Raw genomic sequence first — 25,637 nt, 5'->3', positions numbered from 1 at the left:
ATGTATACTTTTTATACAGTAAACACGGAGTATATATAATAAACAGAATATTAAAAACGTAAGCAGTATTTAGCGCATACAGTGCAAAGGACTGGGATGTCACACCTAAGGAAAACAAGCGTTCCAACATAACTTTATTTTTTGTGAAAATGAAATACGGGGAAAGAAGACGTAGGCAGCGCGTGACGGCGGTTCCGCGTTTGCCATTGGCTGGAGGAATCGTCATTCAGGCGAAGAAATGACGTCAAACAGGAACAAGTCTGGGGAAGTGGACCGACCAAGATGGCGTCCCGCTATGAAGCAGGAAATACATTTCTGGCTTGTTAAAACTTCATTTTTTGAAAGTTTTGGTGGTGATATACTTAATAGCTTAATAGTTTTGTTTAGAGACGACAGTGGAGATACAGGTAAGAGAGCTCTAAGTGCCCACCGAATTATAGAAAGGCGAGAGCAGCTGGGAAACATGTTATATCGACGTTAGTTAGCCGGGTGACTTCCCCACTACACACACAGGACAGGCCTTGGCCGTCGACGTCAGTCTCAACATGAAATATCCGTTGTTGGAGCTCTCCCTGTTCCAGCAAAATGAAATTAACTTGAAACGTGGAAGGTGTTCTAGCTATTTGCGTTCTGTCTGTTTGTGAATCCTATCGTTCGCTAGACTACTTACTTGGTCGGTGGTGAATCATGTAGAGCCGCGCAGAAGTATCTTTTCCTCCTGCTGGCATGATTTGCGGGTGACTTAACTGGCAAAGCTAGTCTCTGCACGTTTAAAGAGGAATTCCTGGTAAGCTAGTAGTGATTGTGATACCCTGATATGTACTCTGAGGCCCTGCTTCTGTAGTTTTTTTTGCTCTGACTGAACAACAGAACTGTTATATTTTAGAGATTGATTGTATCTGACACATACTGTCCGTATGTTCATTTCTTTGCTTTGCTTTACTTAGTTGTTCATGTCCCCAGATGACTCATCTGTTGGTGTTATGTCGTGTGACACTTTGCCAGTGATAAGACAAATTTACATTTATTTATTTAGCAGATGCTTTTTTTGTCCAAAGCGACTTCCAATGAACTCTTATCTGTGTTACCAGCCCACAAACCTTATTCACCAAGGTGACTTACACTGCTAGATACTCTACTTACGATGGGTCGCTTATCCATACGTCAGTGGAACACACTTCCTCCGTCACTCACGCACCAATCTACCCGAACAGCATGTCTTTGGACAAATGTAGTATGACACACAGATGAAGGAAGTTGAGTAACTACAATGGAACTTCTTTGTTCATACATCTGAAACACTCATTTTTCAGTGTGGATATATGTGCCACAAACTGTGAAGGTGTTCAGCTATGTGATTAAGTGACCCAGTTTGCTGCAATAATGCAGACAGGGCAAGGATTTGTACTGTGTAGCATAACCCCACCATCCCCAGCCCCAAAAAAAGTTCTTTGTGGCTATATATTTTTTTTTTTTTAATGAAACAAGATCTTATTGGATTACTTGTTAGTGATATCCAAGGCTGGGATCTAGCAAATATATAAAATTTTAGGTTGTTGTATGAATTGCATAGAAAATATTTTATGTTTAAAAGCTTCCTATCAATAACTTATTAATGTGCATTTGTAGATTGCTCAGTTTCAGTCTGCTTGAAGTCTAATTTTTTTGAGATCCTCGGTGTACTCAAAAGTTTGAAGCGCATGCTGCAAACAGAATCAGAACGAGCTTTATTGCCAGGTATGTTCGCACATACAAGGAATTTGTCTTGGTGACAGGAACTACCACAGCACAGACAGAATGACAGTGACAAGACAGGTGAGAAGATAGAGTATGTGAGCAAGGGATAAAAAATATTTAAAAATATAAAGTACCCAATATACAAAAATAGTCACTAGATACAAATGCAAGGGAGTGTGAGTAAGAGATATGTGATAAATAGTTATAAATATAAATAGCATTATTTATTGCACGGTTTACTCTCTAGGGGAGAGATTTAGGTGTTCATGAGGTAGATGGCCTGAGGAAAGAAACTTTTCTTATGCCTGGCTGTCCTGGTGCTCAGTGCTCTGTAGCGCCGGCCAGATGGCAAGGGTTCGAAGAGGAAGTGGCCTGGATGTGAGGGGTCTAGAATGATTTTGCTAGCCCTTTTACTGACTCTGGACGAGTGCAGTTCTTGGAGAGCTGGGGGGGGTGTGCCGATGATTCTTCCAGCAGTCCGAACTAACTGCTGTAATTTTCTGATGTCTGACTTCGTAGCTGAGCCGAACCAGATAGTTATAGAGGTGCAGAGGACAGACTGGATGACTGCGGAGTAGAATTGCATCAGCAGCTCCTATGGCAGGTTGAACTTCCTCAGCTGACGAAGGAAGTACAACCTCTGCTGGGCCTTCTTCACAATGGAGTCTATGTGGGGCTCCCACTTCAGGTCCTGTGAGATGGTGGTGCCCAGGAACCTGAATGACTCCACTGTTGCCACAGTGCTGTTCATGATGGTGAGTGGGGATAATGCTGAGGTGTTTCTCCTAAAGTCTACGATCATCTCCACTGTTTTGAGCGTGTTCAGCTCCAGGTTGTTATGACTGCACCAGACAGCCAGCTCTTGGACCTCCTGTCTGTAAGCAGACTCGTCGCCATTCCGGATGAGGCCGATGAGTGTGGTGTCGTCTGCAAACTTCAGGAGTTTGACAGAGGGGTCTTTTGCGGTGCAGTCGTTGGTGTACAGGGAGAAGAGCAGTGGGGAGAGCACACATCCCTGGGGGGCCCCAGTACTGATTGTGGGAGTTTTGGATGAGCATTTTCCCAGCCTCACTATCTGCTGCCTGTCTGTCAGAAAGTTGGTGATCCACTGACAGATGGAGGTGGGCACAGAGAGTTGGGTTAATTTGGACAGGAGGAGGTGTGGGATGACGGTGTTGAAGGCTGAGCTGAAGTCCACGAACAGGATTCTCGCATAAGTCCCTGGTTTGTCCAGATGTTGTAGAATGTAGTGCAGTCCCATGTTGATTGCATCATCCACAGACCTGTTTGCTCGGTAAGCAAACTGCAGGGGGTCCAGCAAGGGTCCAGTGATGTCTTTCAGGTAGTCCAACACCAGTTTTTCAAGTGACTTCATGACCACAGACGTTAGGGCGACAGGTCTGTAGTCATTAAGTCCTGTGATTTTGGGTTTCTTTGGGATGGGGATGATGGTGGAGCGTTTGAAGCAGGAAGGAACTTCACACATCTCCAGTGATCTGTTGAAGATCTTTGTGAAGATAGGGGCCAGCTGGTCAGCACAGGTTTTTAGGCAGGCCAGTGAGACACCGTCTGGGCCTGGTGCTTTCCTTGTCTTCTGTTTGACGAAGACCCGACGCACCTCCTCTTCGCAGATCAAAGGTGCAGGAGGGGGGAAGGTGGGGGTTACTGGAGGTGTTAATTGATTGGTGGAGAGAGGGTCTGAATGGGTGTGGGGTGTGAGACAGGGTTTATCAAACCTGCAATAAAACTCATTCAAATCGTCGGCTAGTTGTTGAGTTGACACGGTGCCAGGGGGTGGTGTCTTGTAATTTGTGATGTCTTTCATGCCTTTCCATACCGACGCAGGATCGTTGGCTGAAAACTGTTTCTTCAGCTTTTCGGAGTAGTTTCTCTTAGCCACTCTGATCTCTTTTGCCAGTGTGTTTTTGGCTTGTTTATACAAGACTCCGTCCCCGTTCTTGTAGGCGTCTTCTTTGGCCTGACGAAGCTGTCTGAGTTTTGCAGTGAACCACGGTTTGTCATTGTTGTATGTTAAACGAGTCCTGGTAGGGATGCACGTATCCTCACAGAAACTGACGTATGATGTTACAGAGTCTGTGAGCTCATCTAGATCGCTAGCAGCAGTCTCAAAAACACTCCAATCAGTGCACTCGAAGCAGGCTTGTAAGTCCTGCTCTGCTTCCCCAGTCCATCTTTTAACAGTCCTTATTACAGGTTTAGCTGATTTCAGTTTCTGCCTGTAGGTCGGTATAAGATGAACCAGACAGTGATCAGAGAGCCCCAAAGCTGCCCGTGGAACAGAGTGATATGCATCCTTTACTGTGGTGTAGCAGTGGTCCAAAATATTACTGTCTCTGGTGGGACATGTAATATGCTGTCTGTATTTTGGCAGTTCACGGGAGAGATTTGCTTTATTAAAGTCCCCGAGAATGATTATAACAGAGTCCGGGTGTTGTTGCTCTGTGTCTGTGATCTGGTCGCCCAGCTGTTGCAGTGCTGCGTTCACGCACGCTTGTGGTGGAATGTAAACACTTACGAGGATGAACGAGGAAAACTCCCGCGGCGAGTAGAAAGGCTTACAGTTGATGAAGAGCGCTTCTAGGTCGGGACAGCACATCTTCTTCAACGCCGTTACATCTGTACACCACCTTTCGTTGATGTAGAAGCATGTCTCACCGCCACGTGATTTCCCCGCTGATTCCGCGTCGTGATCCGCTCTGAACAGCTGGAAGCCCGGCAGATGTAACGCGCTGTCCGGGATGGCTTCATTCAGCCAGGTTTCCGTGAAACACAGACCAGCAGAGTTTAAGAAGTCCTTGTTTCTTTGGGACAGGAGGAAAAGTTCGTCCATTTTGTTGGGTAAGGAGCGGAGGTTCGCCAGATGGATACTAGGCAGCGCTGTTCTAAAGCCGCGCTTTCGCAGCTTGACAAGTGCGCCGGCTCGCTTTCCGCGCTTGCGCGTCTTGGAGCGCTTGAGAAGCGCCGCTGCACCTCCGAGTACAATGTCCAGCAAAACGTCAGAATAGTCGAAAACTGGTAAAATGTCGGGTGGTGTGTACTGCCGAATGTTCAGCAGTTCTTCCCTGGTAAAACTGATTGTCGGAGTATAACTAAAGACAGGGCAAACTAACAAAAACAGTAAAACAACTGTGGAGCTCCACACCGAGGCGGCCGTCTGCGGCGCCATCATGAAGGTGTGATGGGAAAACACAGGGAAAACATGCAAAATCCACACAGACAGAGCCAGATTTGAACATGAGTATGAATGCATAACCCAGGTGTTGTGGCACCAGCACTCCCTGTTGTGCTACTGTGCCATTTTCTAAGGAAGTTTTGTCTTAAGATGTGGTTGTAATTCACTCCGGTGCTAATGCTGAAAGATAAAGTACACCCACCCTTGAAATGATGGTGTTAATTCCATGAAATCAGCCTGTTAGGTGAATTCCTCTTCTAAGGCACTTAAGTTTCCATTCCTGTTAAAGGGGAGGCGGTGAGGGATGGGTTCATGAACAAAAAATTTTACATAAGATTAATTAAATACAACAGTTAAAATATACTGGTGTCATCACCTTTATCATCTTTGTCACAAAAAGTTTTTCTATCTTTTTATATTACTTGTATTTATTTTTTATATTAATAGTTATATTTTCATTCATTCATTCATTCATTTATTGTCAACTACATCTGGTCCAGTAAGGGGGGTGCGATGGCCCAGCAGGTTTGACCTGTGCCTGTTCTCTGGTGGGTCTGGGGTTCGAGTCCCACTTGGGATACCTTGCGACGGACTGGCATCCTGTCCTGGGTGTGTCACCTCCCCCTCCAGCCTTACGCCCTGTGTTGCCAGGTTAGGTTCCAGCTCGCCACAACCCCACTCGGGACAAGCAGTTTTTGTGCGTCTGTGTGTAGTGGTCCAGTGCAGGGTCTCGGCAATACAGAACGTACTCTGAAAGTATTAGGCCACTTTACACCCTGAATGGAGAAATTCTGGTAATCTGCTTCACGGATGTTTCATGTGAAGAAATAAAGCTCATGAAATGACTGCCTAAATCTTTCACTGTGCAAACAGATGGACACTGTGCTTTTAGATGATCTTAATTTCATTGCAAGTTTGAGGCTTATTTAGGATTGTGTAACGGTACACATAGGAGCTGTTTCTTCTCTTTTCTGTCCATTATAATCTCCTGGTAAAGTGCGGTTGTACTTCTGTTTTGGTGCTTTAGTGCTATACAGAAATGTTTGGCTTCACATGTCGAAGGTACAAGTGCACAATGGCCAGGAAGGGAAGTTTCAACACTGATGTTTTGGGCTGCGGTCTTGGTCGGGTTGTTCATCGCATCCAGTTGGGCAGACACGTTCAGTAGGCTGTTGGTGGTTCAGGTGTGCTTGGTGAGCCTGTTCCCACCCTCCACCATGTCATCCTGACAGTGTGTGCCACAATATGATTTAAATAACATAAGTTAATAGTTTCATGTTTATAGCAATTAAAGAAAAGACGAGTAGCCCCAGAGGGTGTTTGGTTATTACGTGCACATGAGGCTGAGCGGTTTAGTTGCAAATGTTTTGACACCACCTGCTGAAGAATGTACCTTGCCTACTGCTGAAACCTCCCATAGTGCCAAATCACAGATAAACCACTCAGCCCTGCATGTGCTTAGTAACCAATTTACATGTTTGTGGTTTATTTTTGTAAGAACTCAGAGTCCAGGTTCGAATCTCACTTCTGTAGTACTCTTGAGCAAAGTACTTACTCAGAATTACGAAGAAGTGGCATCCATCCAAAGTGTACCCTTCGTCATCCTGTGTGTCTGGTATAGACCAGGATATGTTAGCTCATTTGTTGTGTTATGTTTGTGAAGTTGTTAATTGAAGAAGTATAAAGAAGAGCATGGATATTTTGGTGTCCACCCAGGAACGGTATGACAGTGCTGAGGAATGAGACTGTTTGTTCGTTCCTTGGATGCACTTCAATCTCTGATGCCTGGCTCATAATATTAGGTTAGGATCAGTTGTATTTGAAAAATCACAAACTGCATTCATTCCTTAACCCACATTTAAGTTTAGAGCACTTCTTTCTGAATGACACACTAATACATTTATGAAAGCTGTTTTTGAAAATTGAACATAAATTGACATAAGCAAAGAGCAGCTGCCTGTTGCTAGTTTGTTAGCTTTGGACCAACAGCTGTTATAAGCTGTCAGTGTTTCTGATGGAGAATTTTAATAGTTTGGTTTATTTATTTAATTTCACAGTCATTAACAGCTACAGTTAGAATACAGCATAAGTTTGTTTTTGCTCCCGCTGTGTATTGCCTGACTACCTTGTCAATGTAATAGCAGAGATGTGGAAATAGAGCAGGTTGGAATGTAATAGACAAACTAAACAGCAACAGCATTGCATTACAGGCATTAAGAGGGTGTTGGGGGAACAAATGAAAAATGAAAAAAGTGGGGAAACTTAAATATTTGGAATGTTTTAAAAATGTACTTGTTTTGTCCTATTCATTGTTATCTGGTGACATTCACAGATTTAACAACCCCAGGAAGTAACAGGTGCTTTTTGGATGGGACTATATCAGGTGGCTCTTGAGTTACAACATGAGCCACTTACAATTATCTGTTCCCATGGCAGCCAACCGCTTAACCTTATATTATTTTTGAGTCCCAACATTTGATCATTACATCTTATATATTTCTTATTGTTTGGCTCTCAGTGTTTGGATGGTCAGAAGCAATTGTGTTTTGTTTAAAATGCTTTTTGTTTGTGAATGCCTACAGGTTACTTTTTATTTAAAATGACTAGCAAGGGATAAAGCGAGTGTTCTGGTGGTCCTTAAAGTAGAGCCAAAAAGTTTCACAAATGAAAGTGAAAACAATAGTACAGCATGAAAATATACTGTTCAGTATTTATATAGTAAGTTGGGGAAAAAAAACTCAATCAATCTTGTAACCCAGATAGACCCTATGAAAGGTGTCCTGCCTGTGTCACTTTCATCCATTTGCTGCTTTAGTCTTGTCCCCTAATGAAGTAGGGTCAACTCAGAGGAAGACTAGTGGAACTGTAAATAGTGTGTGTGTCATGGGCAGAAGTACCACTTGTTTGTCCCTGGAGATTTAAAAAGCTTCTTCCTCTAATTTCAAGACATTGCGTCATTGTCTTTTGTTGACTGAAAAAGGGAGTGAGTGAGAGTGGCTAAGAATATACATTCAAATGGATATCTTTTTCCTGAAGAACTGCTTAAAAAGTACCTTTTTGCTTAAAAACTGCTTACAGTGATTGGTGTCTTATTTTTGAGTCCACACAGGAGAATAAAATATGCAGTTTGCTTTATGTAGCGCTCTGTTTATCGGGTCAGTGGTCAGTTTTGTTTCAACAGCTTTAAGACTGCTCTACGTGACCACTCCTTAGTAGTTTGGTATTTGGTCATTGTTTCTGAGGAGTGGAAATTTCCTCAGTCATCTTTCTATGTGCTCATGTTATATTCTTCAGTGTGACATAGTTTTCAACATAACTGTTGAAAGTGTTCTGATAGAAGCTTTGAAATTAAATTTGAAATGTAACTTTCAGCATTCATGTTATGTTTTGCACATGTCTCAGGAATGCATTGTATTGTACAATGAAGCAGAGACTGCAAGGGGAAAAAATGTTTCATAGTTACGGTCTATGGTCCACTGACAAGAGAAATGGTATCTTGCTTAACTTTTTAGACCTCCACAGATCTAACGTCTGTCTAATGTCTGTTGCCATTGTTGGAATGACTGGGGTTTAACAATGAGCAAAAGACTGTTGGTGCCTCTTGACACAATAACTTTTTAACTTTTTCAAAATACCACCCATCAGCACAGGTCATAGTCACACCAAAAACTTGGCATAACCAGGAAAGAAATGTTACTCAAGTAATGCATAAAATGCCTTCCAGAATTATTGGCAGTCTTGCTAAAGATGACCAAAAAAAGGCTATAAGAAATCCTTAAATTAAATTTCTAAAAATACACACAAATACACACAATTATTGGCACCCCTAGAAATTGCCATGAACAAAGTCTGACATATTTCCATTTTTCCATTCAAGCTGATTGACTGACATGTTGCAACCTGCCCTTGGACTGTTCCAGTGAAGCACTGAATCAGATAGATATGCATATTGTTAACTTCGATTCTGTAGGGGCTGTGTAAAACTGCACCATTATTGCCCGAGGAACCTTTGATTTCTTCAGCTGTTTGAAGGAAGAACATTCTCGTAGCCTTCTTGATGACTGACGTGATGTCGTCATTCCACCTGAGGTCTTAGGAGATTAGGCTGCCTAGGAACTTAAATGGCTTGGTGGTGCAGACTATAGAACAATTTAGGACAAGCAAGAGGTGAGGTTTCTTGTCATTTCCATTGACTTCTGGACATTGAGTTGTAGTTAGTGACGACTACAACAGTGTGATACTTGAGTGACTTCATTCCTGTATATGAACTTGTCTGCATGGAGATAAGACCAATAACAGCAGCGTTGTCAGCAAATTACAGGGCTTTGAGAGACTGGTCTCCAGAGGTGCAGTCATCTGAAAATTAATTTATAGGTATATACACGTTTAGCTGCCTTTAATCCTGTTGTCAACCCAACTGTGCTTATTTTCACTTCTCACTTCAGTGTCTTTGTTAGGCACCAGTTAATTCCTATGTATTCCATTTCAGCTTTTTAGTAACTATTACATGTTGATGTGCACTTTACTGTCTTCACTTATTCAAAAGTATTTGTGTTCTAATGTTAGTCATCTTTTCTTGATTTAGGCTCTAAATGGCTGCAAGGAGGCCTGGATCAGACATCCACAACACTGGTATGTTCCAGTGAGACATGAGCGATCAACATCTGTTGTCCGAAATATTTTTAAACTGTACAAAATGTTGTCTTAATTTTCTTTTTATATTTTTATGTTTTATTTTCTCCTAAAAATAAGTGGTTTCCTTTGATAGAAAGTAACCCAACCTCTGCTTAACATACATGTACTTACTAGCCAAAACTCCAGAGCACACAGCAGTGTACGTAGGTCAGTAATGACAGCACAATTCTCCTGTTGGTTACTACACTACATGACTCTCAATTACGGACACGAACTTGCTGCTCAAGTTCAAAAATGTAGAGTTTAATTCTATATGCTATTGTCAAAATTTGCTGCTGGGACAAATAGAGTGCTGTGTTCCAGAGTCTGTCTGTTAGCAGCACTGATGCCACAGCCAAGGTAGCATGATAGTGTTGCTCTCAGTGCCACAACACATTTGAGTGCTGTTCTGAAGATTGCTACTACACAGTCACTCACCCCACACTTTGTTATAGTTGTTCAAGCTAAACAGTTTCAGACTTCAGGAAGCAAGTGGCAACATAAATAAACTGCAGTGGTATAATGATGCGATAGTGGTGCTTTTTTGTAGGTTTATGTTTATCGTTTCAGAATTGCTGAGTTTGCAGTTATAGTACAAGGGAGTCAAATGCACAGGCTACAAAGAACAGTACTGAATCAGTATACAGTACTATAGGAATACAGGTGAATATAGCTTTAACTTATAACGACAATAAATAGTGCTTTCCCACATTACTAGTAATTGTCTAACATTATTTTTACATTTATGAATTTAGCAGATACTTTTCTCTGAAGTGATATACATATTGCATTTTCTGGGAGATGTACATTACATTAGCAGAAAGAGACACTTAGATGCAGGTGTGTGATTCTAAAGTGCAGTTACTTTCCACCATATGAACCAATGTACATTACGTGAGTAGCTGTATAAAGGTTTTTTATTATAAACATTTACATTATATGAGTAGCTGTGTGAAGGTTTAGCTGATATTCAACAGTTATCTCAAAGTTACAGAGCATGATCATTTACACTCTATATGAACTTAAGAGATCATGGGAGCAGTGAGTCTGGAAGACATCAGTTTTTAGACCCTTTTTAAATGTAGAGGGAGATTCAGCAGTTTTAAGTGAGAGGGGAAGGTTGTTCCACCACATCAGAGCCAGAACAGAAAACCTTTGTGCTTTTGGACCTTTTGTTTGTGAGACCACCAAGTGGGCTGAGGTGGAGGAGCATAGCAGTCTGGTTGGGGTGTAAAGGATGATCAGGTCTTGTAGATATCTGGAAGCAGTTCCGTTTATGCTTTTGTCGGCCATAACCACAGTGTTGAATTTGAGCCGGGGAGCTATAGGAAGCCAATGCAGAGAGACGAGGAGGGGAGATACATGGAAATGCTTCAGCAGGTCAAACATTTTAAGTATGTTGTGTACAAAACCAGTCCGCAGCAGGCACCATTCGCCCCACGGTATGAAGTAGCTACACCCCGACCTAACTAATAGCAAGAACGAATACGCAACACTGGAATGACTCTTAGAGATTTAAGATACTTAACAGGTGAATTGGAGTCCAGTGTCAAATATCTCTGACTGAGGTGAAGAAGCTCAAATTGATCTAGACCCAAGGGAATACGATCCCAGTAGAACTGCAATATTTATTCATTTTTAAATTAACTTTTATTTACTACGATGGTGTTCAGTACAACACTTTTGTGGACCCTCTGAAATCCATCTGCTGACTCCAAAGAGGTCCATTCACCCTATCTTAAAAAACCCTACGGTATGTCTATGGTATAGTATGCTGCTGTATAAATTGGTGTGACGTGGTCTAGAAATTCATAGTAATTTACCCCAGTTAAATGAATGGAATTGGTTTCTGCTTAACAGATTTCGAAACTCGAATGGAACGTATCTGTTAAGTGCATGTTGAGTGTGCTCTGTAAAATTTTGGGGGAAGTGTGCTTATAGTTCTTTTGCATGTGTTATACATGTCCTCGTCTCCACCTCTACATCCAGGACCCATCAGCTATCTGGATGACGTTCCCTTTAAGCTCAATGACAAATTCCGATGTCCTGCAAAAGTGGGATTGCCTATTGGGTTTTGTCTTCCTGAATGCAACCCAGTGCTCTCTGAAGCACAGGTAAGTCAGCCCTGAGTTGCGCTTAGGTATTGTCGTTCCCCCCTTAACATAGTGTTTTCCCAGTTTGTGGTTGGATAGTACTTAATAAACAATGGCTTTAATACACACGCACACAGACACATTTTCAGAACCACTTGTCCCATACGGGGTCGCGGGGAACCGGAGCCTAACCCGGCAACACAGGGCGTAAGGCCGGAGGGGGAGGGGACACACCCAGGACGGGACGCCAGTCCGTCGCAAGGCACCCCAAGCGGGACTTGAACCCCAAACCACCGGAGAGCAGGACCGTGGTGCAACCCACGGCGCCACTGCACCCCCCTCTATGGCTTTAATATTTTCTATAAAAACATTTTGGTGATATCACTGTTATTAAAATTTTCTTTTTGTTCCATGTTTTTAAAATAACCTTTAAAATTGAACAGCGTTTCAAAGAAGCAGGTCCAGTTTCGATATGAAGCAGAAATTTTAGAAAATGGCAAACAAAATGCATTTTAAAAATAAGTAAACTGAGATTTTCCTATCTTTAAAATTTGTAACTCATATTTTCTTCCAAATGCCTTTATAAGCTGACCCTCCAAGTGATTTACCATAAAAAAGAAAATAATATTGCACTGCAGCTCAAAAGCAATTTACAATAACTGTCAGTACTTAAATTACAATATTACAATTACATTACATTACAATATAACAACCAGAGGTCTCCTACACAAACTGAGAGAACAAGCAACCACTGTACAGACTGAGGAAGGTGCTATGAGCAACCCATGATGATGCCACATTGCCTAACAAAATAGAATAAGATGTATTCTGTCCCTAACCCTAAAATAAATGCAAAACAGTAATAAGTTAAAGGATGAATGGGGGAAAAGTGAATCAGGGATGCAAAATTTTACAGTTTAAATAAATGGTAATGAGTTTTTCTGAGAATTCAGTATTGAATTGCACTCTTTCATACAAAGGATGCTTGTACTGCCTAAATATAGAGACAGTTTCTGACTTCGCGTTCCGGGAACCCTTATGCAAGTCAGTATTTGACCCAACCCATTAATCACACAGCATGATTTATGTATTCATTTTTTTTAAATGTCAGTGCACATGTTTGAAAATTTTAGTTTTATCACATTGAAAATTGCATTTAATAATTACTGTCTTAATGTATGTTGTATAATGGTATGTTACTGTACCATATGTTTGTAGATATGAAAAATATAAAAAATGTTGTATGGCATGAGAATGGAGTTTTATTACTATTGTTTAAGTTTTTGAGGCTGATCCTTACACATGATTTTATGCGGACAGCAACTTTCACGATGATGTTAACTTTCAACATAGAGAAACCAAGTTCACATGCTATTGCCAATAAGCTTTGTCCACCTTTGTAATTTTTTTGATCATCTTCATTTTAATCTCCATATCAGTTTTGGTTTTTGCATGGGCTATGGGCTAGCAGCACCCAATGGCCTCTTTCCATTCATTTGTTTCACAACAATGGAATGCACAAGAAAATATTTAAGCAACAAGTGACATTATTTCCATGACAAATTAGCAGCAAGACCAAAGCGTAACTGACTCGATGATAGGCCAGCATGTAACCGTTTTGTATGACACCAACACAAGATGGCAGCAGTGTTAATGTAAACAGTAGCTGAAATTTTCCATAGCTCTGAATTTCTGTCATTGACCCTTAGGTGTTCCCCCCCCCCCCGTTTTACGTAAGCCCTGTTTACTGAAGTCGCATATTGCGTAACATGGAAACCATCTCTACAGCAAGTGGTGAATTTTAAGAGATGCAGACAAACCTGCCTGAATACAAAGTGACTGTCATAGGCTCGGTTCTTAAGGTGTTTACCAGCACTTCGTGTTGTTAATATTGCTGTTTTTTGACGTTATTAAATGGACACTGAGTAGGTGATCATTTTATCTGTATCTCTTCGGCAACACTAGTACCTTCAAATGTGGACAGACTGGGATGATGGGGGGACCAAATATCCTCACTAGTGAATTACATGTTGTGGACTTCACCATTTCATCTGAAACACATCTTTGGACTGTGGGAAGAACTTGGGGTACCCAGAGGAAAGTCATGAAAACCCAGGGAGAACATTGTTCAGTGTTGATGTTAATTTGGCTCAGTCACTTCTGGTACATCTAAATACACATTTGGAAGACATCTCTAATAAAAGTAAAAATAAGTGAGTTTTCAGATTTGTTTGAAAATGTCATATACACTGGTTTTTCAACCTATGATCAGAAGTGCAAATGGAAGTCTTTAACTTATCAAGCAACTTTAAAATGAGTTTGGATAAAATCTAATTTCCACAATTTCCTAATCAGTCTTGATGGTTGATAGAGTCCTCCTATAGGCATGTGCAATGTTTGTCAACTGGTGGCAATTTTCAACTTCCTTTATTATCTGTACAATGAAAAGCTTAGTAGTCCAGAAGTTGTTTCATTTATTAACATGTCAGTAATGGTCTCAGATAGTTATATGAAAACAAATTGTTAGTTATGACCATTTGGACATAAGACAGCCGTCCTATTAACCTTATATTATTTCTGAGTTCAGACAATGACATCTCCATCTGCTTTTTAATGACTTCTGCTGATCAGAGTTTGGGTGTCCAGCAACAATTGCATTTTGTTCATTTTTGTTTAAAACGGCTGTAAGCAAAAAAAAGAGTATTCTGGTGGTGCTGAAAAGAAACAGCAAAAGATTTAGAAATAAAAGTGAAGATAATGGCACAGCATGAATAGCATAGCATGAAAGTATAATACTGTATTATTCTGTTAGTGTTGTTTTAATATGATTAATGTGTGAAATTCATGACATTCAAGACACACAGGATGAAATGTTACACCCCATGCATATATTACAACGGATGTACACAAGGACCCAGTCCAACCAACATCATTGTGAAGTCACAGAGAACAACATCCAGGATTTCCAGCATATACCTCCATGACTCAAGCCCAAGAATCTTAACTTCCTTCCCTACCCAACAAAACCACAGGGTACCAACATGGGTATTTCACTGAGGTTGTCAAGTGAACGCCTTCTTTCGTCGATGTTTCGTTGAATTGGGCCCACGACACCTCTGGAAGGCTCAACAGTGCAGTGGGGCATCCAAGACCCTCCAACCCTTCCTCCACACCCAGATGCCCATCACTCTGAACAAATACAGCAACTCCACAAACTCAACTACTCCAATTAAACCACAGCCTCATCTATACCTTCAAATACAGTACCCTCACAGTCTCAAACAATCCTGGATTAGCTGCACACCTGCCAACAAGAACTGAAAATGCAGTACTCCAAAAGCTTAAATTAACCTAATTAACAATGCCATGCCTCCTCACTTACCACCAGCTGCCTACAATTACTAGCCACCTGCAAAAATATCAAATACACAGGATATATGAAATATATATCAAAGCCCATTATACAATGTAGTATTTGTATATATGTCCTTATAGTTCATATAAGTGGATTTTTTTTCGACTTAGTGTCGTCATCAGAATGAAACTTTGTAAGCTGAGGGCCACCTGTACATTAAAATACATTTAAATTGTCATCATCCTGCTGTTAATCACAGACTCTCAAACATCAGACAGATTGTAGTGCGGGAAGGCATTATGGAAGGCAGTTCAATATAAATGGTCCCAAACTCCTGTTTTGTTTTAGTGTGTCAACTAATGTATGGGCATAGAAACAGTGGTAATTTTCCTCTGCAACAGAAAATTTTATGAATCAGGCAAGAAAGTGCAATAAAAAGTAAATCTTTGAAATGTTTGCGCTTTCAAATTTTTGAAGATACAAACAAATGTTTAACATGAGGACCCTGTGTATCACTACAGGACGGTTCAGTTCAAAATATTCCGTTCGTTTACTCATTCAGGATTACAGAAATGATCTGTGACATGAGCATTTTAATAGTGTTCTACAGGTAGTAAATGTGTTTTGTGTTTGTGAATAAAGTAAAATTTTTCATTCTTCTGAGGACAGTGAGCACAGCTGAGTAGGGGGTAAAACTGCTAATAGGAAGGAAAACTGATGAATAAAACAGTTTTTGCATAATTTTCATGTAAATGTAGCTGGATTTTAAATATTACCAAAAAATCTACCTGCTGCTTTTTAATCGATAAAATACTGGACAGCCACGTTGATTGTCTCCCTCCTTTCTGTCCAGCAGTATGACTTCTCTCTAGAGCGGCGCAGTGTGCAGTGGGGCGAGGAGTTGACCAAGGCCCGCAAGGCCCAGCAGAAGGCGCAGCTGCAGGCTGACATTGTCTGCACAAACACCAGGAAAAGTGAGCAGACGGCTGTACTGCAGGACCAAAGTGGAGGCCCCGGTGACAGGAAACCATGCCACCCCTCGGATGAAAAAGAACCCCCACCTCCAGCGCTTAACCCTGTGCTGGCAGGCCTGATGCATAATGCTATCCTCACCCCACTGCCAGCCCCCAGTCTTGGTCCTGTACGCCACCCGAGCCCTCCACCCTCACAGAGCCTTAACTTGGCAGACTTTGAACGCGAAGAAGACCCTTTTGACAAGCTAGAACTCAAGACACTGGATGACAAAGAGGAGCTGCGTAGCATCCTGCAGGTGCAATTGGGCACCCCACTCCAGCCCAGGGTAGTGCAATGCAGCACTGAGCCAGAGCTGGCCAAGCCAGGTGGCTTCCACAAACCCAATGGTTTGGTGACACTCTTGGAAGTGGACAGGCCTGGAGGCACTCCGGTGGGACAACTGGAGACGGACCGTCCTTGTAACATCCGCTCACTCACCTTCCCTAAGCTCTCTGACCCTGTTGACTCCTCTGAGTCTAAGAGCTATATTCCCAGCCCTGAGTGCAGTCTCCCCAACGGCATTCCTCCAGGCTTTCCACAGGTGACTTCCCAAAACGAGAGCTGTCAGCAGCACCATAGCCGCATGCACAGTGAAACTCTAAAACAGGTGAATTGAACACTTGATTTACCCCCCTTTTGTCAGCATCAGTAATACTTTCATCATGCTTAATCATTTTATAATATGGCATATTTAATCAAATGTGAGTGCGTGAGACTAAAAAACTAAAATTGGACCTCAGCATTATTTAAACCAACTAATTTTAAAGAAGGGGGGTGCAGTGGCACAGTGAGTTGGACCGGGTCCTGCTCTCCGGTGGGTCTGGGGTTCAAGTCCCCCTTGGGGTGCCTTGCGACGGATTGACGTCCCATCCTGGGTATGTCCCCTCCCCCTCCAGCCTTATGCCCTGTGCTGCCGGGTTGGGCTCCGGCTCCCCGTGACCCTGCATGGGACAAGCGGTTCAGGCAATGTGTGTGTGTGTGTGTGTGTGTGTATGTGTAATTTTAAAGAAATATGATGCTCAGTATAGTATAACCTTTTGTGTGAAATAGGATATTCTGTGTCCTTGCTGCGTCATATAGTGAGTTGATATTTTCCACAAAGATTTTGTCTCGGTAGATGTTTACTCTTTAGTAGCACTGAATGTTCTACATGCTGAGGGACAAAAATATTTTCCTTATTAGTACTGAGGTGAAAGAAGAGTGCCTTACCTTATGAATGCAGCTGGGACCGAAAGTCAGTTTGTAGCTGGTGGTTACAAAACTCTGTTGAACTGAAGGAAGAAACCATAAACATGTCAGCATCTATTCCATCGGAGCATATTTTTGTTGCGATAGAAAGTGGAACTGCAGGCCCTTTTCATTCTGCAGCAGGGAGAATTTAGAAAATAGAAAGGTGAGAAAGGTGAATAAAATGTAAGTTGAAAGCAAACTTAACGTCTGTGTCATTGGAGTCGCAAGTCAGACGTTTGTAATACGAGGTACAAGAGTATTCATTACTTATGGTTCTAAAACGTAGTATTTTAAAGTTTTGAAAATTGATGGGCAGAAGTGGGCTGTCAGAAGTGGAGAACTAGGAAGCATCGTAAGAAAAATGTTTCGGCAGTCTTGTGACCCTGTGACAGTCCCTCTTTGTCTTGATCCTGCAGCCTGATGCCGTGCCTACAGCAGCCTCTCCCCAGTCAGCATGTGCAGAGCCCACTGATCGCATGGCGGGTCGGTGCAGGGCCCTGCTGAGTCTGTCGCCCAGCGAGCGTGAGTGTGTGGAGACCATTGTGGGAATGGGCTATTCCTACGAGGGTGTGCTGAAGGCCATGCAGCGACAAGGCCAGAACGTGGAACAGGTGCGAGTGCTGTGCTTCCCCAACTCTTCCTGCCATCCTAGTCTGCATTCTCCTTACTGTGTCATTCTGTTGATGCCCGTCAGGTGCTGGACTACCTGTTCATACATAGTCGCCTGTGCGAGCAGGGCTTTGATGCCAGTACGGTGGAGGAGTGCCTGGAGATGTACCAGTGTTCCGAAGAAAAGGTGAGAGTATTGTATGATTTTGCACACTTTTTTACAAACATATTGCGGAGAAATATGACAACACTGATAAATACACATATTAAGTGCTTAATTATTCCTTTCATAAACCATATAACAGTGCTGCTTTTTATGCCTTATTCCAGTTTTTATATGGTCAAATTGTTCACACTTTTTACTATATACTTCACAAACTGTTCTCTTGAACTTGAAAAATGTTTAATGACAAATCAAAAAGAACTATGAATGAACTTCTTAGTGTATAGCTTAGCCTGTAAGTAAAGGTATTAGCTAAATGAATAAATATTTATATATCTGCTTATTTTATATAGCTGGATGTTTTTACTGGAGCAAATCTTTGGATACAAATCGTCTCTTAGAGAGTGATCCTTATAAGTACAAACCCGTACCATTTCCAAAAGATTTATTAGATCTGAGTCTCCCCAGCACAAATGCATCCGTACATCATGTATAGCATAATGCACACAAACTTTGGCAAATGCTTGTACCAACAAATCATTTACTTGTTTCATACTGATTGTTTGATTCATATTGATAGGAAAAACAGTGATACATGATTTGTATAAAAAGGATTTTTAATGTGTCAGATTATGTAATAACATCTAATTTCTGTAAAATTTGCTAAACATAACACCCTGATTAGTATGAAGATGAAACTCCTACTGTGTTTTGAAGATCAAATTTCATTGTAAGATCAAATGCTGGTCTGCTTTTGCTTCTTAGGCTTTGCAGTTTCTGCAACTGATGACTCGATTTGGAGAGATGGGCTTTGAGAGGGACACCATTAAAGAAGTACTACTGGTACATAACAACGACCAGGATAAAGCTCTGGAGGACCTCATGGCTCGTGCAGCAGCCAGCTGAGAGCTCCATGGCATTAGCTTGTTTCCCTTCAAACCCCTTTCTCCCTTTTCTTTATTCTGTAGCAGAGACCCACAGCCGATATGAATTATGGGCTGTATACAGAACAAGACGCAAGACTGGCCTTCTTTAGCTTTCTTTATTCTTAGAGGTTTGGTGGGGATAAGCAGCCCATAAAAAAGTCAGGGAGACTTGTTAGGGCACATTCATTTCATCTGGGGTAAAAAGCTCACTGAGATGTAGCGCTACACAGCAAACTGACTTTGTTAGCTACAAAGCTGCCATCGATTGCTGCTGGACTTTGGCCCAGTGAAGGCTCACATTGGCTGGAAGCACATGCAAGCTGAATTTAAAAGCCCAAGCGTACAAGAGCATGGAACGGAGAACTCAAAAGTGCCCTTTCTTTGTCTGTGGCTTGTGTTTTAATATAAATTTAACTGTGTGTAGTTTGTCTAATGTGGCAAACTACTCTTCCTAATTTTGGACATTAATTTCTTTGCTTTTTATTTTAAGAAATTTATGAACTAATAAACAATGTCATGTAAACAGAACTACTGCACCTGTGACTCTTGTATGGATTTGTGACAGTCTCACTTGGACTGTGAACAGGAAGGAAAGGCCATGTTTGAGATTCGGGACTTTACAAGCAAGGCAAAGTGCAAATAGGAGCTCTCTTGCTTTCTCTCTCTCTCACACACACACACACACACTACAGAGGTATTTAAAAGACAGACCATAAACTGCAAGGACACACCATTTTTTTTTTTTTTTTTTTTGTTTTAAATTATGATTTAAGTTCAAACATCAAGTTTTTGTGTTTCTTTGTAAAATGTTAAATATTCCACATGGTGTCCATACATGTAATTGTACAGAAAGATGAGGTCTGTTAGGTGTGTGTTATAGGGCCATCCTTGGGTGCAATAGAGACTGGAGAGGATAAGCCCTGCTTGGGAGCAAGGGTGGGGTGAACCAACTTCCTGACATTTGACATTTCTTGGATGGTGCCTTTGCAAAATTAGGTACCTGTTGCTCATTACTAATCCATAATATGTTCTAACCTGTTGAGAACTGTTTGAAAAACTGGTAGTGGGTGGATAGATTAATGAATGCATATAACAGCTGCAGTGTTGACCATGATTTTAAGCTGTCTTGGAAGTCCTTTACAGTCCAGGCCTAGTGAGGAGTACAGAAAGGAGTTAAACATATATTTAGGTGGCCATTCTGTTTTCTAGCGTACAATGGAAGCAGATGCAATTTTCTTTCATTGGAGAATGACCACACGTATTAAAATGTCTTCTCTCTCCAGAGCATTAACTTTCTAAAGAAGTGCTTCAACTTACATTAAATCTTAAGATTTTGTCAGTGGTGGTTATCCTGTGAACTTTTGATTTGTTAATGGGGAAAATGGTGTATAAAGTGGGTTCGGATTCAGAGACCCTTTAATATGAAGAAGTTTATGATGGCACTTTAGTTTAGAACTGTGTCGAGGGTTTTTAATGATTACAGGTTCCCAAATCCACAACTACTGTTTCTTGAACTGTGAAAATTAACATAAAAATGTCTTGTTAGCACTGTTTTGTTAATGACTTGTATGTGGGTTCTGTTTATTTTTCTTTCTTATTAATGCTGTTGAATAATGAAATATGTTTAGTGGCTCTGGACTAGTAGACACAGTGGTATCATTCCACAATACGATTTCAAGGGCTTTACTCATTGTTACTGTTTAATTACCTAGTTTTTGTTGGAAGCAAATGCTATATAATTTGGAGCTATAGGTTATATGCATTATATAATTATAGCATTATATGCTTCATTTATACTAAGCATTTACCCACAATTTAGTTCTCCCATGAGCCAGATTTCAAAAGTACAGTTTAAGAATCAAGACAAAAATGAAACTGGATTCTAAAATGTCTCCCAGGTGAAATTGCACAACAGGTAAAATCACAGTGTACTGTGTTTTGAAATCAGCTGGAAATCATTTGAATACCAAACAACTGAGATCCTTATGTTGTAATGCACCTTCTAGAAGCAGTACCAGTTTTGCAGGCACAAGAGTTTTAAGTCATTGAGTATTCTTTACTGTTGCCAGAGAAATTTCAAAGCAGTGTTGCCATCAAGATGTCTTTTATAAAATAAAATAATACCTCCGTGATTGTCTGAGAAGCGCTGTTATTGGGGGTTGGGATAAAGAAATGTTGGCTACACTGAAGAACTGCTCATTTCAAATGGTACTCTGACTTTTCTGTAAATGGGCATTTGAAGAATGAGCTCTGTTCGGCAATTTTAATGCAACCATAGTAACAAGCTTTCGACACATTTTGATTACATAAATGTACCTCTGTTCTAAAGTTATTTGGTTAGAAACAATGGAACATTTGCTAGGTCCAGTATTATTTGTAAACATACAGTAACCAGAGAAAATTGAAAGAATTGTTTTTGCGATACTTGGCGGTATAGCAGGTAACACTAAAACCTCAGAGCTCCTGGGCAACTCTAAACTGCCCTTAGTGTGTAAAAGTGCCTGTGGCTACTCTGCATTAGACTGGCACCCCATCCAAGGTGGACCTTCCTCAGCCTTGCACTCTTGCTTCTAGACTGCTATGACCCTGATTTGGACAAGGGGTTAAGGAATACAATGGACATAGAAGAACACTGAAAAACATGTAGGAAATTAGATTGTTCTTCTAAGTCTCCCCCTTCATGTTATTCCTTTTGGTATAAAATAGATGCAAGGTAAATTTCACCATAATCCAGTGATTTCTGGTCTTTTTAGTCCCAAATTAGTAAGAAAGAGTGATGGAGATCTGAGGGCCCAAGTGCCAGTTTTCTAACCCCTTGGACCTGTGCCTGATCCTGCCACACCCCCTGCACCAATCTGAAAAAAATTCAAATAAAATCGCAAGTTGATTCTGTTTCTGTCACGATCCTGGACAATCGGACTTGGGATGAATGCAGTGGCTGTCTCCCCTGGAGCCACTCAGCCACATGAAGCACACCTGAACCCAATAAACACTAAATCCCAGAACCATAGAAGGAGTGACACACCAGCCTCTTGTTGTGGATTAGCTCTTTCATGGTGATTACCTAGTGGTTCTTGGGCTTCCTGCCTAGGCTAAGACATATTACTGTTAACTGATTCCATTTCCTTTGCGAGGACATTCAGTGAGTCCCCTCACTGTGTGTTCCTCATCTCACACTGGCTCTTTCTTTGCATGGTGCATGTGTGTGTCTATATATATATGTTTATATATGTATGTAATCATTCTGCTTTTGAGAACATCACCCTTTTCATTCACATTTGGATGCATATCAATACACGTCCTTGAATGTGACAACTTCGTTGTCCTGTTCAGCAATTGCTGTTACTTTTGAGAAAGCATTGGCTACATATTCTGTAGTTTTTTGCTTTCTTCTACTTGCTTGACTTTGGCTTAGAAGTTATTTACAAATTGTGGTGTTTTACACCAAGAACGAATCCTTGAGAGTTTTGTAAAAGAAAGGTTCCTGCCGGCCTGTAGGGTGTAAGTTGACAAAGGATAATTGTCATTGGTTAGTAACCAAAAGAAGCGGGAACCGTTATTGGCGGCACTATATATATCGGGGGTGTTTTCGTGCAAAAAAGGAGATGAGGTTCCGCGGTGTGAAGTGAGGTTGTGACACGAGCTACTGTTCTTAATAAACTCTTTATTTTGCACACTTCAAGTGTTCCAGTGCTTTGTTTCAGGGAAACCTCCAAAGAACGGTGTACCTTCCTTTCGGACACCACACAAATCATACTGGTTTTTAGCTTTCTTTCAGTACTTTCTGTCCCTTGTGCCTAATAGTTCAGTGTTCTGTGCAGAATTTGTCCTCTTATTTATGGTATTTGCATAACAGTGACTGGTCTGGTACTTTTGTTGGTTTAGCAAATGTTTTCTATAAAGCAACTTACAACGAATAAACCTTATTCACCAAAGGTGACTTGGAAGGCTAAATATACTACTTACAATGAGTCACTCATCAATATAGCAGTGAGAAACACTTTCTCCTACACTCACATTAAGGATGGTTTAGAGTCACTGGTCCTCCTGAACTGCATGTCTTCAGACTGTGGGAGAAAACCAGAGCACCCTGCACCCTGTCATCATTAACCCTGCTGTCATTTCCTCCATCTGAATCACTAATCTCTAGGCTCTGCCACCTTAAATGCCCAACCATTTGCCCATTAAACCCCAGACTTCTGTCTGATAACCTCTGGTCTTGTGTTTGATCAGTGACTTTATTGCTTATGTGTGTTTGTTCTCTCGTGTTTGTTTAGTCATTGTACTTTGGGTGAGTGTGATGAGTAAGTGTTTATTGTTATGGTGCTGTTGTCTTCGGGGAAAAGAGAACAGGTAAGTGCATTACGTGACCTACATGTTGAACAAGTAGGTTTTTGCCAGTCTGCCTAGACACATTAGGGAAGAGGCTGGTGCCATTCCCTGTGATTTTGGTTATTATTAGAGTAGGTTAGTTATGGCATCATAGACACTGAAGAGCCTTTTTTTGTTTTGTTTTTTCTATAGCTGGGGTAGCTTACTAAATTGAAATTGTTTAGTTTTTCTTTGTTCTTTGATTTGGTACAGTCTTAGTTCCTTTTCCTGCCGAAAAGTATGTTGTGTGTTTTGTAAAAACTTTAAAGATTGTACATAGTCCCTTGAACATCTACAAAAATTGGCACAGTAAAGGAAACTGCACTTAGCACTTATATTGGTGTTATCATTGTCATGCATAAAATTGCATAAACTGTAACATCTAACTATTAAACTATTCTTTTTATCTCATATCATGCTGAAAATTATAATTGCAATTACAAAAAACAAAAAAAAAACTATAAAACAGCAAATCTTACATTTTTCAAACTTTTTTTTTTTATTATATTATTGTTTTCAATACATTCACAGAAAAAAATCATTCTGAAACAGGGATAGAAACCATTTTCGTGGCCTTGTTAAACTTCCACAAATGTGAATCTTTGAGCTTTTTACATCATAGCACAGACTTTATTTTTCTTCATATAAAGCTAGGTTTTAAATTGGGATTTTAGGATATTAGATGGAGATCTTTTACCTTTACCTTTACCTTAAGGCACACGGCTACATAAAGCATATTTTTAATTCCATTTAATATTAATAAAACTACATTGAAAAGAATTTGATTAATTTATTGTCTATTCACCTATTGAGGGTCTTATGACTGTATTACTTGACATTATCTACCTGAGGAAACTGATACGATGATGCTGTTGTTGGCCGAAATATCTTCCCCAGGTATCTTTCGGCCAAGTAGTTTGTTTAAAAGCTTTTGAAAAGATCCGCTGAAAGCAGGGCTGGAGAAGTAGTAGACCAAAGGATTGAGAACACTGTTAAAGTAGGTAAAACATACTGAAGTGTAAAATGCAAGGTTGGCCTCTTGAAAGTATGAACACTCATTGTGCCAGACTTTTAGGATCCAAACAGCAATGCGAGACATGCTGCTGGGGAAGAAGCAGATGATGAACACTAGAGCCACAGCCAACACAAATCGAACAGCTCTCTTGATCTTTCCTTGGGTGTCGATTGTCTTACTCTTTAATTGCCATGTCACACAGACTGTGCAAAATGTTACAATGCCCACGGGTACAATGAACTGAATTACATAGAAGATATTGTGCCATGTGGCTAAAGGGTTGTCTCCCATACAAATATTGAAGCTCTCACACTGGGTACGGTTATTATGGCTAAAAAAATGCTTGTCAAACAGCAAATAGGCGGTCATGGCTACAATAAGCGCCCACAATCCAGAGGAGATGAATAAAGCATAGTTCAAACCCATCCGATTGATGCAGTTATGAGGGTGAACAATCTTTAAGTAGCGATCCACTGCCACAGCCGTGAGGAAGAAGATGCCCGCAGCCCTGTTAGCAGCCAGCAAAAAAAGCAGGATCCGGCAGAGGACATCACCATAAATCCAATCCTTTCCCCGGCGATAATAATCTGCCCTAAAAGGGAGGCAGAACAGGACAACTGAGTCAGCTACTGCCAGATGCGTAAGGTAGACAGCGTTGGGTTTCCACGTATCTAAATGAAGAATAAACATCCACAGGGCTACAGAATTTCCCAGCAGGCCAAACATAAATTCCAAGATTAGGATAGGGGGTAGGACCTCATCCAAAATGGGAGAATCGAATGCACAGCATACAGTAGAATTTGCCATTACTGTAGCTCTCAGATATTTTCTGCACCTTCCTCTCCTGCTCTTTAGCACAACTGGATATGGACTGTCTGTGCTATATATATATCTTTCGGAATCTTTTGAGATCCTGTTTTCTTTGTGCACATGCAAATGAAGCACATTTACAAACACATAAGTAACACCCATCTTGAGATTTGACTTTCCCCAGATGATCCTAGCTGTGCCAAGAGACATAGACATAGACCATGTGTACTGTGTTTGGGAAGTAAACAGAGAACACTATTAAAAAAATCGATTAAAAGGCTAAAACAAATCTATATGATAGAATTAATGAATTAGATTACAACTAGTCCTCTCATCTGTGACTTTATACCTTTGTCCATGGTAAAAATAAACCCAAACATTTATTTAAAATTAAACCGTGACACCTCGTCAATATTAGCCTTACAGCAGTCAAATACAAGGTAAATA

The 25,637-nt window shown here is 40.9% G+C and overlaps 2 protein-coding genes across 4 annotated transcripts; one reads left to right on the top strand and one right to left on the bottom strand.

Moving 5' to 3' along the window:
• Positions 1-264: 264 nt before the first annotated feature.
• ubap1 (ubiquitin associated protein 1) lies at positions 265-19,512 on the top strand. 3 transcript variants are annotated; one of them, XM_018746837.1, is made up of 7 exons: positions 265-407; positions 9,516-9,562; positions 11,594-11,718; positions 15,909-16,673; positions 17,713-17,907; positions 17,991-18,092; positions 18,834-19,512. In XM_018746837.1, exons 2-7 carry the CDS (start codon positions 9,523-9,525, stop codon positions 18,972-18,974), a joined length of 1,368 nt encoding a protein of 455 aa, XP_018602353.1. In that variant the 5' UTR covers positions 265-407; positions 9,516-9,522; the 3' UTR covers positions 18,975-19,512. The 3 variants fall into 3 exon arrangements, with proteins under 3 accessions (XP_018602353.1, XP_018602354.1, XP_018602352.1); XM_018746838.1 differs by having other exon boundaries at positions 15,906-16,607; XM_018746836.1 differs by having other exon boundaries at positions 15,906-16,673.
• Positions 19,513-24,203: 4,691 nt separating this feature from the next.
• Positions 24,204-25,187, bottom strand: LOC108931194 (hydroxycarboxylic acid receptor 3-like). The gene has a single exon (XM_018746830.1). It carries the CDS (start codon positions 25,185-25,187, stop codon positions 24,204-24,206), a length of 984 nt encoding a protein of 327 aa, XP_018602346.1.
• Between the last annotated feature and the right edge of the window lie 450 nt (positions 25,188-25,637).

The sequence above is a fragment of the Scleropages formosus genome, chromosome 5 (assembly GCF_900964775.1).
Source record: "Scleropages formosus chromosome 5, fSclFor1.1, whole genome shotgun sequence".
In the NCBI taxonomy this organism is placed as follows: Eukaryota; Metazoa; Chordata; class Actinopteri; order Osteoglossiformes; family Osteoglossidae; genus Scleropages; species Scleropages formosus.
This window is presented reverse-complemented; position numbering and strand designations above follow the sequence as displayed.